The sequence below is a fragment of the Choloepus didactylus genome, chromosome X (genome assembly GCF_015220235.1).
Source record: "Choloepus didactylus isolate mChoDid1 chromosome X, mChoDid1.pri, whole genome shotgun sequence".
Lineage (NCBI taxonomy): Eukaryota > Metazoa > Chordata > Mammalia > Pilosa > Megalonychidae > Choloepus > Choloepus didactylus.
The window spans coordinates 193,283,713-193,302,185 of NC_051334.1; the positions used below are offsets into that span (position 1 = coordinate 193,283,713).

General features: G+C 39.4%; 1 protein-coding gene across 9 annotated transcripts in view; it reads right to left on the reverse strand.

Annotated features, from left to right (window-relative positions):
* Positions 1–18,473, reverse strand: part of TMLHE (trimethyllysine hydroxylase, epsilon) — a 174,732-nt gene that overhangs the window by 49,952 nt on the left and 106,307 nt on the right. For 8 of the 9 annotated variants that reach the window (XR_005214643.1, XM_037822376.1, XM_037822380.1 and 5 more), the window contains one exon: positions 12,926–13,102. Coding sequence is in view for 8 of the 9 variants with exons in the window: in XM_037822376.1 (XP_037678304.1) it covers positions 12,926–13,102 (177 nt within the window). In the remaining variant the exon portion in view is untranslated. Of the gene's footprint in view, positions 1–12,925; positions 13,103–17,589; positions 17,665–18,473 lie in introns of those variants that run through there. The other variant, XM_037822383.1, reaches the window with a different exon arrangement.

Here is an 18,473-nt window from a genome sequence, read left to right on the forward strand (position 1 = left end):
TGGAGTCAAGAGACCTAGGGCTGGGAGAGTGGAGCAGCCCACACGCATGGAAAGGGTGAGTTTGCCCCGGAGGTCGAGGGTGGGCATTCCACCTCGATGCTCTGGAAGTTTTGCCACCCGAGGTCCCAAAGAGGGTGGAGCACATTCCCAGGGAATTGGGGAGAGCCTGGCTGCCACCACACTGTTCTGAAGGGGTTGAGTGTGTGCCCCGGAGATGGAAGGGAATCCGGGAGCAGCCCCGATGTTTGAGGAGGGTGGGGCCGAGAAGGTGGTCTCCCCAATGTGTGGGTATGTTGGAGCACTCACCTAAGCGTTTGGAGAGGAAAAGGGCAGCTGAAAAGGCCCCTAGGAAGGGTTAGGCTCCCACTCTCTCAAGCCCCAAGGATGCAACATTGTTCTGTTAATGACTCTCAGACTTTGAAATCTAATGAAGTTTGTCCTGCAGGTTTTAGGAACTGTTTTGGTCCTGTTAACCCTGTTTTCCTTACTCTTTCTCCTTATGGCAATGGAAATGTTTATCCTATGAATGTCCCTCCTTTGTATATTGGAAGCATATAACTTGTTCTAAGTCCACAGATCCAAGCTAAAGGAAGAGTATGCCTTAGGACTGACCACGACTATATTTGATTTTGATGGGATTTTGTACTTAACTTTTGTTACTGAAATGGTTTAAGTTTTTGTGATATTGTGATGAAATTGAAGTGGGGTCCCTTTCCCCTAATCCTAAAACATCTGAAAAGCAACAGCGTTGTGTAAACGGCATTAGGCCATGGGGAGGGGGGAGTGAGGCTGGGCCTGTACCAGTTAAAGGAAGCAAAACTTTACTGTTTAGGGGAGGCAAAGCTGCGGTTGCACGCATCAGCCAAGCGTAACTCTTCTAACAATAACTGCTCCAGGTCCAAGTGAAACTTTTTGTAACCCTCTTATAATCAATAGCTGCTCCAGCTCCAAGTGAAACTCTTTGTGAAATTGTTTTTGTGAAATTGTTTTTTATGATCAAGAGCTAAACTGCCAACTCTGCTTCTGTTAGAATAGCTTGCTTGCTTGCGTTTCTAGGATACGGTTTCTGCCTATATAAGGCACCAGCGCACACAGGTGGGGGCTGCTTGCTGAACTCCCTGCGTGGAGTGAGAGACAGCAGCCGCCTGCTAGCCGGCTAATAAAAGGCTCTTTCAATTCTGTTTGGCTGTCTCGTACTTTAACTCGCGGGCACCGTAACAGAAATGAATGTATTTTGTATTTGGAAAGATAATGTCATTTTGGGGTCCAGGGGGTGGAATGTGCCGGTTTGAATGTATTGTGTCCCCCAAATGCCATTATCTTTGTGGTCTTTCTTTTTGGTGCTGGTTAGATTTGCTTGGAATGTGCCCCACCCAGCTGTGGGTGGTGACTTTGGTGGGTTACTCCCATGGAGGTGTGACCCCACCCATTCAGGGTGGGCCTTGATCAGTGGAGCCATATAAAACATGCTGACTCAAAGAGACTGAACGGAGTGCAGCTATGAGTGACGTTTTTAAGAGGAGCAAGCTTGCTAGAGAGGAATGTCCTGGGAGAAGCCATTTTGAAACCAGAACTTTGGAGCAGACGCCAGCCACGTGCCTTCCCAGCTAACAGAGGTTTTCCGGATGCCATTTGCCATCCTCCAGTGAAGGTACCTGATTACTGATGTGTTACCTTGGACACTTTATGGCCTTAAGACTGTAACTGTATAGCCAAATAAACCCCCTTTTTATAAAAGCCAATCCATCTCTGGTGTTTTGCATTCTGCAGCATTAGCGAACTAGAACAACAACTGTGGCTTTATAATAAGCTTCAAAGTCAGGGAGTGTAAGTCCTCCCACTTCGTTTTTCTTTTTTAGAGTGTTTTTAGCAATTCAAAGCATCTTCCCTTTCCAAATAAATTTGATAACTAGCTTTTCCAAGTCTGCAAAGTAGGTTGTTGGAATTTTGATTGGGATTGCATTGAATCTGTAGATGAGTTTGGGTAGAATTGACATCTCAATGACATTTAGCCTTCCTATCCACGACCATGGAATATTTTTCCATCTTTTAGGGTCCCCTCCTATTTCTTTTAGTAGAGTTATGTAGTTTTCTTTGTATAGGTCTTTTACATCTTTGGTTAAGTTTATTCCTAGGTACTTGATTTTTTTAGTTGCTATTGAAAATGGTCTCTTTTTCTTGAGTGTCTCTTCAGTTTGTTCATTTCTAGCATATAGAAACATTACTGACTTATGTGCATTAATCTTGTATCCCGCTACTTTGCTAAATTTGTTTATTAGCTTTAGTAGCTGTATCATCGATTTCTTGGGGTTTTCCAGATATAAGATCATATCATCTGCAAACAATGACTGTTTTACTTCTTCCTTTCCAATTTGGATGCCTTTTATTTCTTTGTCTTGCCGGATTGCCCTGGCTAGCACTTCCAGCACAATGTTGAATAACAGTGGTGACAGCGGGCATCCTTGTCTTGTTCCTGATCTTAGAGGGAAGGCTTTCAGTCTCTCACCATTGAGTACTTTGCTGGCTGTGGGTTTTTCATATATGCTCTTTATCATGTTGAGGAAGTTTCCTTCAATTCCTACCTTTTGAAGTATTTTTATCAAAAACGGATGTTGGATTTTGTCAAATGCTTTTTCAGCATCTATTGAGATGATCATTTGATTTTTCCCTTTTGATTTGTTAATGTGTTGTAATACATTGATTGATTTTCTTATGTTGAACCATCCTTGCATGCCTGGAATGAACCCCACTTGGTCATGGTGTATGACTTTTTTAATGTGTCTTTGGATTCGATTTGCAAGTATTTTTTTGAGGATTTTTGCATCTATATTCATTAGGGAGATTGGCCAGTAGTTTTCCTTTTTTGTAGCATCTTTGCCTGGTTTTGGTATTAGATTGATGTTAGCTTCATAAAATGAGTTAGGTAGTGTTCCATTTTCTTCAGTGTTTTGAAAGAGTTTAAGTAAGATTGGTGTCAGTTCTTTTTGGAAAGTTTGGTAGAATTCCCCTGTGAAGTCATCTGGCCCTGGGCATTTATTTGTGGGAAGCTTTTTGATGACTGATTGGATCTCTTTGCTTGTGATTGGTTGGTTGAGGTCTTCTGTTTCTTCTCTGGTCAGTCTAGGTTGTTCATATGTTTCCAGGAAATTGTCCATTTCCTCTACATTATCCAGTTTGTTGCCATACAGTTGTTCATAGTATCCTCTTATAATTTTTTTTAATTTTTTCGGGATCTGCAGTAATGTCACCTTTCTCATTCATTATTTTGTTTATATGGGTCTTCTCTCTTTGATTTTGTCAGTCTAGCTAGGGGCTTGTCAATCTTGTTGATCTTCTCAAAGAACCAACTTTTGGTGTTATTTATCCTCTCTATTGTTTTTTGTTCTCTATGTCATTTATTTCTGCTTTAATCCTTGTTATTTCTTTTCTTCTACTTGGTTTAGGATTGGTTTGCTGTTCATTTCCTAGCTTCTTCAGTTGATCCATTAGTTCTTTGATTTTGGCTCTTCCTTCCTTTTTAATATATGCATTTAGTGCTATAAATTTCCCCCTCAGTACCGCTTTTGCTGCATCTCATAGATTTTGGTATGTTGTGTTCTCATTTTCATCCGTCTCTATATATTTAGCAATTTCTCTTGCTATTTCTTCTTTAACCCACTGATTGTTTAGGAGTGTGTTGTTTAACCTCCAGGTATTTGTGAATTTTCTAAGTCTCTGATGGTTATTGACTTCTAATTGTATTCCATTGTGGTCAGAGAATGTGCTTTGAATAATTTCAATCTTTTTAAATTTATTGAGCCTTGTTTTATGTCCCAGCATATGATCTATTCTGGAGAAAGTTCCATGAGCACTATAGAGGAATGTGTATCCTGGTGATTTGGGATGTAACATTCTATATATGTCTGTTAAATCCAATTCATTTATGAGGTTGTTTAGGTTTTCAATTTCCTTATTGGTCTTCTGTCTGGTTGATCTATCTACAGGAGAGAGTGATGTGTTGAAGTCTCCCACAATTATTGTGAAAACATCAGTTGCTTCCTTTAGTTTTGCCAGTGTTTCTCTCATGTATTTTGTGGCACCTTGATTGGGTGCATAAACATTTCTGATTGTTATTTCTTCTTGTTGAATTTCCCCTTTTATTAGTATGTAGTGGCCTTCTTTGTCTCTCATAACATCCCTGCATTTAAAGTCTATTTTATCTGAGATTAATATTGCTACACCTGCTTTCCTTTGGCTGTAGCTTGCATGAAATATTTTTTTTCCATCCTTTCACTTTCAATTTCTTTGTGTCCCTGTGTCTAAGATGAGTCTCCTGTATGCAGCATATTGATGGTTCATTTTTTGTTGATCCACTCTGTGAATCTATATCTTTTAATTGGGGAGTTTAATCCATTTACATTCAGCATTATAACCGTGAAGGCATTTCTTGAATCAGCCATGTTATCCTCTGGTTTATGTTTGTCAGATATATTTTTCCCTCTCTCTATTAATATCCTTTAATGTACCCATACCGAATCTCTTTAGTACTGAACCTTTCTCCATGTCTATCTCTCCTTTCTTTGTTTCTCTGTCTGTAGGGCTCCCTTTAGTATCTGAAGTAGGGCAGGTCTCTTGTTAGCAAATTCTCTCAGTATTTGTTTGTCTGTGAAAAATTTAAGCTCTCACTCAAATTTGAAGGAGAGCTTTGCTGGATAAAGTATTCTTGGTTGGAAACTTTTCTCACTCAGAATTTTAAATATGTCATGCCACTGCCTTCTCGCCTCCATGGCGGCTGCTGAGTAGTCACTACTTAGTCTTATGTTGTTTCCTTTGTATGTGGTGAATTGCTTTTCTCTTGCTGCTTTCAGAACTTGCTGCTTCTCTTCCGTATTTGACAGTGTGATCAGAATGTCTCAGAGTGGGTTTATTTGGATTTATTCTATTTGGAGTTCGCTGGGCATTTATGATTTGTGTATTTATGGTGTTTAGAAGATTTGGGAAGCTTTCCCCAACAATTTCTTTGAATACTCTTCCTAGACCTTTACCCTTTTCTTCCCCTTCTGGAACACCAATGAGTCTTATATTTGGACATTTTATATTATCTATCATATCCCTGTGGACCATTCCAATTTTTTCGATTTTTTCCCCATTCTTTCTTTTGTGCTTTCATTTTCCGTTCTGTCATCTTCCAGGTCACTGATTCATTGTTCAACTTCCTCTAGTCTTGTACCATGAGTATCCAGAATCTTTTTAATTTGGTCAACAGTTTCTTTAATTTCCATAAGATCATCTATTTTTTTTTAATTTAGTCTTGCAATGTCTTCTTTATGCTCTTCTAGGGTCTTCTTGATGTCCTTTATATCCTGTGCCATGCTCTTCTTCATGTCCTTTATATCCTGTGCCTTGGTCTTGTCATTCATCTTTAGTTCTTTGATTAGTTGCTCTAGGTACTGTGTCTCCTCTGATCTTTTGATTTGGGTGCTTGGGCTTGGGTTATCCATATCATCTGGTTTTTTCATATGCTTTAAAATTTTCTGTTGTTTTTGTCCTCTTGCCATTTGCTTAACTTGATAGGGTTCTTTTAGGATTTGTAGACCTATTGAAATCCTTATCTCTAATTTGTCAGGTCTACAGCTTCGCGGAGTACACTTTCTCTAACTAACCAGCAGGTGGCGTCCACGAGCCACCTTTTCCCCTCAAGCCAGTTCTCCCCTGCTTTGCCTTTGTGGTGAGTGGGGGAGTCAGTCTTGTGGGGTCCAATTGGTGTACCAAGCTTGCATGTGTAGTTGGTGTTGCCCGCCGTGTATATGGGGCGTGTGTCTGGGTGGTCCGGGGTGGGGGGCGGCTCTAACAATCAAATCTCCCTGGTGTTCCTGGAGTTTTAAAGCTGCTGCAATAGTCTAATCCTTCAGTTCAGTCCTGCCACAGTTTATCTCTGCCGCTGACCCACAAGTCCTTGGTTTTGGCGTATGGCTCCTGAGACTTGCGAGTGGGTCCCTCTTCCAGGCCGTGCACCCCCAGGTCCTCTGTTGAGGGATGACTGTGCTATGTCACAGGTGAGTGCCATCCCCCCAGGGTGGTTCTGGGCTGCAGGGCTGTGTAGGGAGGCTCCCAGTCTGCTGAAAGGATGGCTGAGTGGGGCTTGTTAATTCACACTGCTCCACCTTCCCAACTCTGGGACAACCAGCTGAGGGTGCAGGGAAGGCTAATGTCCATGCCCAATTTTGTGGTGTGCGCGTGTTATTGGAAGCACTTCCGTCACACTCGGTTGTCTGGGGCAGCTCTGGGCTATGGGGCCGGCAATGTGCAAGAGTGTTTCCTGTCCACCAGGATGATGGCTGTGAGCGGATGTCCCCCTTGTCTTGGGAAGTTGTGGTGTTTAGTGAATTTTCTCAGCTACTGGATTATTGCCTTTTGTCTCAGAGCTCTCTTAGTTCTGCTCTTGTCTTGACCTGCCCAAATTGCGTCTTTGTGGCTTTCTGTATTGAGCTTCTTAGAGTAATTGTTTTAGAAAAAGAAAAAAAAAAGATAAAAAAAGGGCCCTCCTCGCAGATCTAATGGGTTATTGAAATGCTAAGAGACAAAGCAATTAGGGCCATTAAGGAAAGGTCCAGGGGACAGAGAGATCAGTTTTTCTTCAGGATTTGCATATGAGCCTCAGGGCCTGAGCTCTGCTCTTCCCCTTTCTATGTTCATCAGAACTCCAAAAAGCCTCCACTTTTCTTTTTGGGCTTCTCTTGCTCTTTTTTGCTATCCCTATCTCTTCTCTGCTGGGCTGGCTGCTCTCAGATTCTCTGGTGTCTGGTCTCAGTCTATCTATGATTGGAATTTGGATTAGTAGAATGAGTTTCCGATAAGAGCCGCCACTGCAGTTCTCCCTTCTCATTCCCAGCGCTGATGGCCCCTCCTCTCACGGGACTGAGCCTGGCAGGGAGGGGCATGGGTCCCCTGGCTACAAAAACTTACAGATTTCACTGATCTCAGCAGTTCCACGTGTTCATGAGTGTTGTATGAAGTATGCCCAAAGTCAAATTGCTCTGCGGTGTCCAGTCCATGTAGTTCCTGGCTTTCTACCTACTTCCCTGGAGGAGTAACTAAAACATAAACCTCACCAACCCACCATCTTCCAATTCAGAAATCATTTAATCAAAGGTCTCACCCACAGTCAGGTAAGTCACATCTCCATGGATACATTCAAAGTCTTTTTTTTTTTATTTTGAAATAAATTCAAAGTTATAGGAACAGTTGCAAAAACAATACTAACCCCATACACAGAATTCCAGCATACCCTGACCCCCCTCCCCCGATAGCCCAATCCACCAACTTTAACCTGCTGTCACATCGCTATTTCTTTCCCTCCCTATCTATCATCCATCATCTATTGCTCTGTCTTATGAACATATGAGAGCTAGCTGCTCACACCCTTGAACAAACACTATAATTCACATATACACTTCCGATGAATAAGAACATTCTTTTATGCAATCCCATTAAGCGCAGCTAAGAAGTACAAGAGATTCAACAATGATATGAAGCTTACATTCTATATTTCCTTTTCCTTATGTCTCAACTGTGACCCTTTGAGCCTCCTGTCCTCCATCCTCCAATCCCATCCAGGTTCATCCTTGGCATTCAATTGTCATCTATTTAGACTGTCTTTTTTTCAATTGTGGAAACATATATATAGCCTAAATCTTCCCATTCCACCCCCTCCCTAGCCTTCCATTAGTGGGATTAATCACATTTAGAATGTTGTAATGCTCTTTCCCACCATCCATTACTAGAAATATCCCTTCACCTCAAACAGCAACCCTACACTCATTTTTTAACTCCCCATTGCCCCTTCCCCCATTTCTCTTAACCCATACTCTACTTTTCATCTCTATGGTTATATTCTCTGATAATTTCTTTGTGTTTACTGTGGGGCTTAAAATTAACCTCTTAAATCCATAACAATCTTGTTTTTCTTTGATACCACCTTCATTTCAATAGGACACATAAACTATGTTCCTATACTCCTCCACTCCCCCACCTTTATATAGTTGTCTAAAATTACATATTTTACATTGAGTTCAAAACCACTGATTTGTAATTAGAGTTTGTGTATTTTATATCATGTAGGAAGTAAATAGTGGAGTTACAGTTCAAAAATTATTGACTTCTATTTGTATTCCACTGTGTTTGGAGAATGTGCTTTGAGTATATTCGGTTTTTTGTTTTTTTTTTTTTTTAATTTCTTGAGGCTTGTTTCATGTCCCAGCTTATGGTCCCTTCTGGAGAAAGATCCGTGATCACTAGAGAAAAATGAGTGTCCTGGTGATTTGGGATGTAAGGTACTATATATGTCTGTTAAAATTCTCTATATCTCTTTCTTCTTTCTTTGTTTCTCTGTTGGTAGGGTTCCCTTTAGAATCTGAAGTAGGGCAGGTCTTTTATTGGCAAAGTCTCTCAGCATTTGTTTGTGAAAAATTTAAGCTCTCCCTCGAATTTGAAGGAGAGTTTTGCTGGATAAAGTGTTCTTGGTTGGAAATTTTTCTCTCTCAGAATTTTAAATATGTCATGCCACTGCCTTCTTGCCTCCATGGTGGCCACTGAGTAGTCACTACTTAGTCTTATGTTGTTTCCTTTGTATGTGGTGAATTGCTTTTCTCTTGCTGCTTTCAAAACTTGCTCCTTCTCTTCAGTATTTGACAGTCTGATCAGAATATGTCTCGGAGTGGGTTTATCTGGATTTATTCTATTTGGAGTTCGCTGGGCATTTATGCTTTGTGTATTTATATTGTGTAGAAGGTTGGGGAAGTTTTCCCCAACAATTTCTTTGAATACTCTTTCTAGACCTTTACCCTTCTCTTCCCCTTCTGGGACACCAATGAGTCTTAAGTTTGGACATTTTATTTTATCTATTGTATCCCTGAGATCCATTTCAATTTTTTCAATTTTTTTCTCCATTCTTTCTTTTATTCTTTCATTTTCTGTTCTGTGGACTTCTAGGACACTGAGATGTTGTTCAACTTCCTCTAGTCTTGTATTGTGAATATCCAGAGTCTTTTTAATTTGGCCAACAGTTTCTTTTATTTCCATAAGATCTTCTTTTTTTTATTTACTCTTTCAATGTCTTCTTTATGCTCTTCTAGGGTCTTCTTTATGTCGCTTATATCCTGGGCCATGGTCTTCTTGATGTCCTTTAAATCCTTTGCCATGTTTTCATTCCTCGATTGTAGTTATTTGATTAATTCTGCCAAGTAGTGAGTTTCTTCTGATATCTTGATTTGTGTGTTTGAAGTTGGATTCTCCATATTGTCTGGTTTTATCATATGCATTAAGATTTTCTGTTGTTTTTGGCCTCTTGGCATTTGTTTTGCTTGATAGGGTTCTTTCAAGTTGTAAAAAAAAAAAAAAGGATATCAATCTAATTTTTCAGAAACACAGTTTGGTGGTGTATACTTTCTCTAACTAACCAGCAGATGGCGTCTGTGAGTCACCTATACCCCTCAAGTCAGTTCTCCACCTTGTACCCGTGTTATGTGGGGAAATGATTCTTGTGGGGTCCAGCCAGAGAACTTAGCCTGGGTGTGTTGCTGGAGCCGTCCGCCCTGAATGCGGGGCGCTTGTACAGGTGGCCAGGGAGGAAGGCCAGCCTCAATATTCAAATCCCCCCCATTCCCGAAGATTCAAGGCTGCCACAAGAGTCCAAGCCTTCATTTCATTTTAGCCCCAGCCCCTCTCTCTTGCTGTCCCACAAACCACTGGACTTGGCGTAGCATCCCTGGGTTCTCCGAGCAGGTCCCCCTGCCCAGCTGCGATCCTCCAGGACCTCTGCCGAGGGAATGCCGTGCTACGTCACCAGTGTGCGCCGTCCCTCAAGGGAAGCCCTGGGCCACCGGGCTGTGCAGGGGCGCTCTCAGCCTGATGCAAAGATGGCCAAACGGGGTGTCTCGACACCCCCCTCCTCACACAGTTCCTCCTTCCCAGCTCCGGGACAACTGGCGGGGCTCTGGGCTGTGGGCACGGCCCCAAGCAGGAGTTTACCCAGCCCTCTGGGGTGCCAGCTGTGAGCCACAGGGTTTCTTTCTGCTTCCAGCTCTCCCCTCCGTTTCCCCGGCCCCAAGGGTATCTGCAGCGGGCTATCTTTCAGGCCAGACACCAAGAGGCCGGTCCAGCCTCCTCTTGCTGTGTTTTACTGCGTGGTTCCTGCAGCCGCTCCTGGGTTTTTCCCTTTTTTTTTTTTTTTTTAAAAAAGAGCCAGTTGGTCTCCTAATGCCAAGCCCTGACTTCCCCACAATGCCGCGCAGCTGCAGGTCTTCCAGCCAGCTTACTCACTCGTTTCAGAATGCAGACTCCTGGTTTCACCAAGTATATGGCCCCTGTGGTACTAGCAGACCTCACCAGCTGGCGCATCACTGTAACCGGCATTCTAGGTCACTTTCTGGTTTTTATCTAGCGTTTTTCACGGAGGTGTTTTTTGCCCTGTCTCACCTAGCCGCCATCTTAGTTTCTCCAAAAATGCTGTATTCTTAAACAATATGCACCTTACTTGTCATCATGACTCAGGTTAAAAATTAAATCATTCTGCTCCTTGTTGCTGGAGAGCTGGAATTTACTACTCAGGTTGGACTCCGCATGAGTCCGGTGTCTCTGGCCGGCCAGGGCAGATTTCAGCAGAAGAAGCCCGAAGAGGAGCATTTGGCTGACTGGGGTGAGAGCTCACTCATGGCGGGCACTTTCGAAGCAGCGACTCCCGAGTCTCTTTCACCACCGCCAGGGGAAGGCTCCACTGGGGTGGAAGCGCCGAGCCTTGTTTGGGTGGGTCTCCCTCTCCTCGAAGCCAAGGAAAATTTGGCAGCTCCGGATCACTATGGGGTCCTGGTTGTTCCCCTCCCTCCCCCCACGCCTTGGGCTCGGCTCAAACCTCGGGGCTCCGAGCAGCGTCTCCGCACGGGTGAGACAGAAGGCTGGGGCAGCCCGAAGGATCCGGCTTGTCCCCTCCCCTCAAAGTCTTTTGATGAGGGAATCAAAAGACTAATCAGTCTGCCCTCACAAGACTGCATTAAAGAATATGGCTTTTCTGGGGGACATAATAGATTCAAAGCAGCACAGATAGTTTCCAGTTTAGATCTATTACAAATGAGGCTTCTATTAACATATTATACAGGTTTTTGCATGATCATAAGTTTTCATTTCTCTGGGATAAATGTCCAGGAGCGTAATTGCTGGGTTGAATGGTACCTGCATGTTTAGTTTTTTACAAAACTGTCAAACTATTTTCCAGCGTGGCTGTACCATTTTACATTACCACCAGCAATGTATGAGTGATCAAATTTCTCCACATCTTCTTTAGCATTTGGTACTGTCACTATATTTTAACCATTCTGACAGGTGTGCAGTGAAATCTTATTGTGGTATTAACTTGAATTTCTCTAACGACTAGTGATGTTGAACTCTTTTAATGTGTTTATTTGCCATCTGTATATCCTACTTGGTGAAATGTCTATACATGTCATCTATTTTCTAATTGGATTGTTTGTTTTTTTGATGTTGATTTTTGGGAATTCTTTATACATTATAGATATGCAATTTGAAAATATTTTAACCCAGCCTGTAATTTACCTTTTTGTCTTTTATACAGGGTCTTCCACAGAGCAATTTAATTTTTTTTTTTTAATTCTGATAAGGCCCAATTTATCAAAATTTCCTCTTATGGATCACATTTTTGGTGTCTAAGAATCTTTGCCTGACTCATAGGTCATAAAGATGTTATCCTAAGTTCTTTTCTAGAGGTTTTATACTTTTATGTTTCACATTTAAGTGTATGATTTCATTTGAGTTAATTTTTGTATACAGTGTAAGGCTTAGGTCAAGGTTCATTTTAATTTTTGCCTGTGGATATCCAATTGCTCCCACACTGTTTGTTTAAAAGGCTGTCTGTCCTCCATTAAATTGATTTTGTTGATTTGTCAAAAATCACTTTGCAATAGAATCATTTGTGTGGTTCTCTTTCTTGGTTCTCTATTCTGTTCCATTGATGTGTGTATCCATTCATTTGCCAATACCACACTGCCTTGATTATTGGAGCCTTAACATCAGGAAGTGATTCCTTCCACTTCATTCCTCTTTTTAAAAATTGTTTTGTCTTTTATAAGACCTGAGCCCTTTCATCTAAATTTTAGAATAATTTCGTTTATATCTACAGATTTTTTACTGAGATTTTGATAAGAAGTGCATTAACATTATAGATCAACTTGGGGAATACTGACATCTTTACTATGTTGAGTCTTCCAATTAATGGACACAGTTTGTTTCTTCAAGTGTTTGGATCTTTGATTTCTTTCATCAGCATTTTATAATTTTCATCATACAGATCCTGTACATATTTTGTTAGAATCATACCTAAGTATGTCATTTCCTTTGAAGTTATTTTAAATGGTATTGCATTTTTAAATTTTGGTTTATTGTAACTATATAGAAATGAAATTGATTTTTATGTGTTGATCTTTTATCCTGTAGTTTTACTGAACTCACTCATTAGTTTGTAGGTGTATTATTGTAGAGTACATGGGGTATTTTATGTAGAAAATCATGTACTTGCAAATAGAGACAGTTTTATTTCTTCCTTTCCAATACATGTACATTTTATTTCTTTTTCTTTCCTTACTGTAATGACTAAAACTTCCGATAATATGTTAAATAAGAGTGGTGAGATCAGACATTCTTGCTTTGTTCTCTATCTTACAAGGAAAGTGTTCAGTCTTTCACCATTAAGTATGGTGTTAGCTGTGCATTACAACAATTTTATTAAAAAGAAAATAAATAAATGCTTCCAAAGCAAGAAAAACTGGAAAGTAACTTAAAGAATACTCTACTTTGGAAAGGGAAGAACTGTTTTTCACAAAACAATTGTTCCATAGAAGAGTACCCCACAGGAAGACCAAATATCCTGTCTACTCACAAGTAAAAAAGAGTGTGGTCTCATCCAGACGAATGGTCTTTGGCTTGATACATAAATCTACACTGGCAGTGTCCAGGCTACGCTGGTGAGTCTTAGAGTTGTAGCAAGATGCTGAGCGGCAGTGGTCTCGAAGCCAGACATAATCAAAGCGCATCACGGTGTCAGCATATTGCAGTTCTAGGGAAAAGATCATATTCATGAAAAATATTTATTTAGGAAAACTTTTTAAAAATCAGTAGCCAGAAAAATAGCTTCAAAAAGTCTTCTACCAATAAATAAGCAAGAGCAATGAGGAGGCATTAGCCCTACCAGATATTAAAACATACTATAGAAACTATAGAACGTCTATGATTAAATCAGTGTGATGTAGGTATAGAAATAGACAGATACAAGAGTGGACATGTATAAAAAGTCCAGTCATGTACAAAAATGCACATGGAAATTTGGTATACAATAAAGTGGCAGTTAAAATCACTGGGAAAAGGAGAATTTTTAAATAAATGGTTTCGGGACAACTAGATAGCCATTTGGAAAAAGATAAAATTGGGTCCATACCTCATATTGTCACCAGGTCACTGTTTTAGCTGGCCAAGTCTGCTATAACAAATATCATAAACTGGTTGGTTTAAACAATGGGGATTTATTGTTTTGGAGGCTGGAAGTAAAACATTATGCTTTCTCTGAAGTTTGTAGTATTCTGGTGGTGGCTCAAACTCAGTCTTTGTCACATGGTGATTTTCTACTCGTCTGGCTTTTACTCCTCCTGCTCAGTCATGTGTCTTTCTCTAGATTTCCTCTCCTTCATAAGGACTTCAGCCATATGGGATTAAGGCCCACCATAATTCAATTTGGCCTCATCTAAATTAGGATCTTCAAAGATCCCATTTACAAGTGAGTTCACAACCATAGGCCCGGAGGTTAGTATTGACCATGTCCTTCTGGGGATATGATTCAATTTACCACAGTCACCAAGGTAAATGCAAAATAGATTAGAGTTTTAAATTTGGAAAATGAAATGGTTCAAGTATTAGAAAAGGAATCTTGGATGGATTCCATTATAAACTTATGCGTAACCATGACTCAAATTCCAAAAGCAATGAAAGACTGATAAATATGAGTTAATAAAAAACCCAACTTTTTCATGGCAAAAAATAAAAACTCCAAAAAAAGTCAAAGGGCAAATAAAAAGCCTTATTTTTTAGGCTTTAAATAAAGTATACTTTATATAACATAGGACTAATGTCCTTAATATACAAAAGATCTCTGAAACTTGGAAAAAAAAAGAGCAAAAATGCAGTAAAAAATGGTCAAAATCAGACAGTTCCTAGAAAAAAGAATGAAACTACTGGGTGACAGTTTGATGACAAAAAGGATAGAGGCCTTGTTGTATGGTGCTTCACAGGTATTGAGTTTTTGTTTTTGTTTTTTTTTTTAACAAGTTGAAGGTTTGTGTGCACTTCATGTCTCTGTGCCATATTTTAGTAATTCTCACATTTCAATCTTTTTCATTATTATTATATCTGTTATAGTGATCTGTGATCAGTGATCTTTGATGCTCCTATTATATTTTTTTTGGGTGCCATGAACCACGTCTATGTAAGACAGCAAACTGAATCAATAAATGTGTTCTGACTATTGCACCTGCAAGCTGTTCCCCCATATCTTTCCCTCTCCTCAGGCCTCCCAATTCCCTAAGACACAAAATATTGAAATTCAGCAAATGAATAACGCTACATTGACCTCCAATGTGTTCTCGTGAAGCATGAGTCACACTCTTTCACTTTAAATCAAAAGCTAGAAATGATTGGCTTAGTGAGGAAGGCATGTCAAAAGCCAATGCAGGCTGAAAGTAGGCTTCTTGTGCCAAACATTTTGTCAAGGTGTGAATGAAAAGGAAAAGTTTTGGAGGAAATTAAAAGTGTTACTCCACTGAATACATGAGTGATAAGAAAGAGAAATAGCCTTACTACTGATAGGGAGAAAGTAGCTTTAGCTCTAATCCAGAGCAAGGCCCTAAATCTGTTTAACTCTATGAAGGCTGAGAGATGTGAGGAATCTGCAAAGGAAAAATTTGAAGCTAGCAGAGGTTGGTTAATAAGGTTTTAGGAAGGAAACCATCTCCATAATATCAAAGTGCAAGGTGAAGCAGCAAGTGCTAATGTAGAAGCTGCAGCAATTTATCCAGAAGATGTAGCTAAGATAATTGATGAAGGTGGCTACACAAAACACTGTGATCAGTGATCTTTCAATGTAGATGAAAGAAGATGGCAAAAAGTTCATGTGACTTGCTTTATAATGATATTTACCTTATTTTGGCTGTCTCAAACTGAGCCCACAATATTTCCAAGATATGCCTGTATTTATATATCCTCAAAATATCCCCTACAAATTATGTATTACTTACAAAGTAAAAATATGGTAGAAAAATGTGATGGATGCTAGCGTAACAAAATTATCCAATGTAAAATCACCAATATTGGACAAACTGACATTATGTGCTTCCTGATATAATGCATTAAGAACACATCACTCTTAAGGTATTCTTGCCAAAAAATGCATTAGATAAATATAATCTTGTGAAAATATTAGACAAAATCACATTTGAAGGATGGTCTACACAATAACTGGGTAGTACTCTTCAAACATGTCAACATATGAAATACAAAGAAAGTAGAAAGGAGTGTTCCAGAGAAGAGGAGATTAAACAGATATGACATCTAAATGTGCCATCCTAGATTTGTTCTTGGCCTCAGAAAAATAGCTATAAAGGACATTATTGGGACAAGTGATGAAATTTGAATGTTCTGCTCATTAAATAATAGGATCATATTAAAGTTAGGTGTCCTGATTTTGATAACTCTCCTGTGATTGTGTAAGAAAATGTGCTTGTTCTTAGGAAATACATACTGAAATGTTTATGGGTAAAGGGGCATGGTATACAACTTACTCTCAAATGGTTAAAAAACTATGCACATCTATCCATCTCTCTCTCTATATATATATATGGAGAAATATATATTTACATATATAGAAATCTATAGCTATAGCTATACTGATGAAGTAAATGGGGTGAAATTAAACAACTGGTAAATCTGGGTAGAGTATACAGATGGTCCTTGTACTATTACTGTAACTCTTCTGTTTGAAAATATATCAAAATAAAAATTTACAAAGAATCAAAGATTTTACTATATTACCAATTTACAAGAAAAACAAAAACTATAAAGTGTTTGGGAATAAAAAATATGTGGAAGACTCCTACAGAGAAACCTAAAAACCTATGCTGAAGGACTTGAACGGAACCTGAATGGGGGAATATTATTCTCACAGATGGGCAGATTCAATATTGAAGAGATGTAAATTCTCCTGATAATTAATCCAATAATTCCATGTAATTCCAATCCAAATCCCAATGGATTTTTTTCATGTACTGGAAAGCTAATTCTAAAATTCATATTGAGAAGGAACAAAGTAACAATTTTGAAAAGAAAAATAAAGGCATGGAAAACATATAAAGCTGTAGTCATTTCAAAAGTGTAGAATTTGTGCAGAATAAATGAAGGGAACAGACCTGAGTATAAATGGAAATATGGTATATGATAAAGGTAGCATTTCATAACAGTTGAGAAAAGATGGATTATTCAATAAATAGTATTGGAAAATGATTATTTGAAAAAACTAGATTCTGACTTTGTAGCACTGAAAATGTAAATTACTGATAGGCTAAAATATAAAAACTAAATGATTACATTGACAACTTTGAAGTAGGCCATTTTAATAAGACCTAAAAACATAAAAGAAAAGACAAATTTGTCTACATGAAAATAAAAACCTTCTGTTTTGTAAAGAAATAAAAAGCAAAGTTAAAAAGACAAGTAACAGAAAAATATTTGTAACATAGAAAGATTAATACCTAGAATATAGAATAAATCCGTGATCATTAAGAAAAAAATCCAGTAGAAAAATGAGAGAAGGATATCAATAGGAAAGTCCCCAGAACTGACTAGCAAACACATGAAAAATACCCCAGCCTTAAGTCATAATCAGAGAAATAGGATTAGACCAAAGTGGGATACATTTTCTTATCCATCTGGGCCTTAGTTTCCTAAGTCAATGTGAGGAGTACAGGTACAGCAATTTTTTTAATGGTTGCTTAGTATCTCATAATATAGAGATGTTAAGTAACTTTGTAAAAACATATAACCATTAAGTAGTGGAGCTAGGACATGAACCCAAGTTGTCTGACTCCAAAGTCTGCTACACCAGTGTTTCTCAAAGCATGGCATTGGGAATCTCTGGAGGTGAGACTTCTGGAATGGCAGAATGAGGTGCTTGGCAAGACCTCCATATAAAAACCAATGATAAAACTGGACAAAATTGTCAAAAACAACATCAGACTCTGGAAATTGACCAAAGTCATACAACAAATTGAGAAGCATTTATTCAAGAAAAAACTACTAAACTTGGGAGGAACAGTGGGAGTCTGTGTATTTATACTTGTGGTTACTCCCAACCCCCAGACCTCACCAGTACCATCAGCAGTAGTTCTACCAGGGTGGGCAAGCCAGAGGAAAGGACTGATTTGATTTGGAACAAAGTACATAAAAACCTCATGCCCCTGGGTGTTACTGAAAACAATCAGGGAAAGCCAACATAGCAGTTACCTTGATGTTGCATTACTGATTAGTGAAAGCAACAGACCAGCAGAGCAGCCAGAAATCTTAAAAGGAGATCCCGGGAACAAAACAGGCATAGTAGGACTTGAAAAAGCTCCCATACATCCTTGGTATTCTGAAAGGCTGTGCTCATGATCAAGAGAGACTGGAAATGGATCTAGTTATCTTTAGATTCCTGGATGAATGCAAGGTCTTGTGCAGGTATAGAAGAGACATGAGAAGATCTGGCAAAAAGATAAAAACAGTCAGACTTGTAAACAGCCTAAATTTTGAATGTGTGCCCAACCTACACACAGATCCAGTGGCAAAGGGGTGGAAGCCTTACTGGCTTAAGGCTTTTAAGCATAACCTCTCACAAATCATTGGCTGACAACTAAGCTATGCCAGGTTTCTCAACCTCAGCATTATGGACACTTTCAGGGTACAAAATCTCCCCCAGTTGAAAAACACTGAGCTAAGCTGACCCCAGTGCAATGCCTAGGAAGACACAGTTAAAAATAAAAACAAGAAAGTGAATTAAAAAAACTGAGCAGTGACATCAGGGTCTACACATTATTAGAGACAGGCTCAACAGAATTAGTTCAGGCAAGTCAATAAACAAATAAACAAATACACACAGAAAACCAGCAACAATCCCCCTGGGAAGGTCAGAACCCAGAGTTGCTGCAAGACATTATCTAGAATGTCCAGGTTTTGAACAACAACAACAACAACAACAACAACAAAAAGATATGCATAGAAATAGGAAAGTGTGACCCATGTGTAGGAAAAAAGCAGACACCAGAAACTTTCTCTAAGAAGAATATTACATGAAATCCCATTGTCTAAGTCAGGCATGCAAATCTGAAGGCAACCTATTAGAGAAGTCCCGG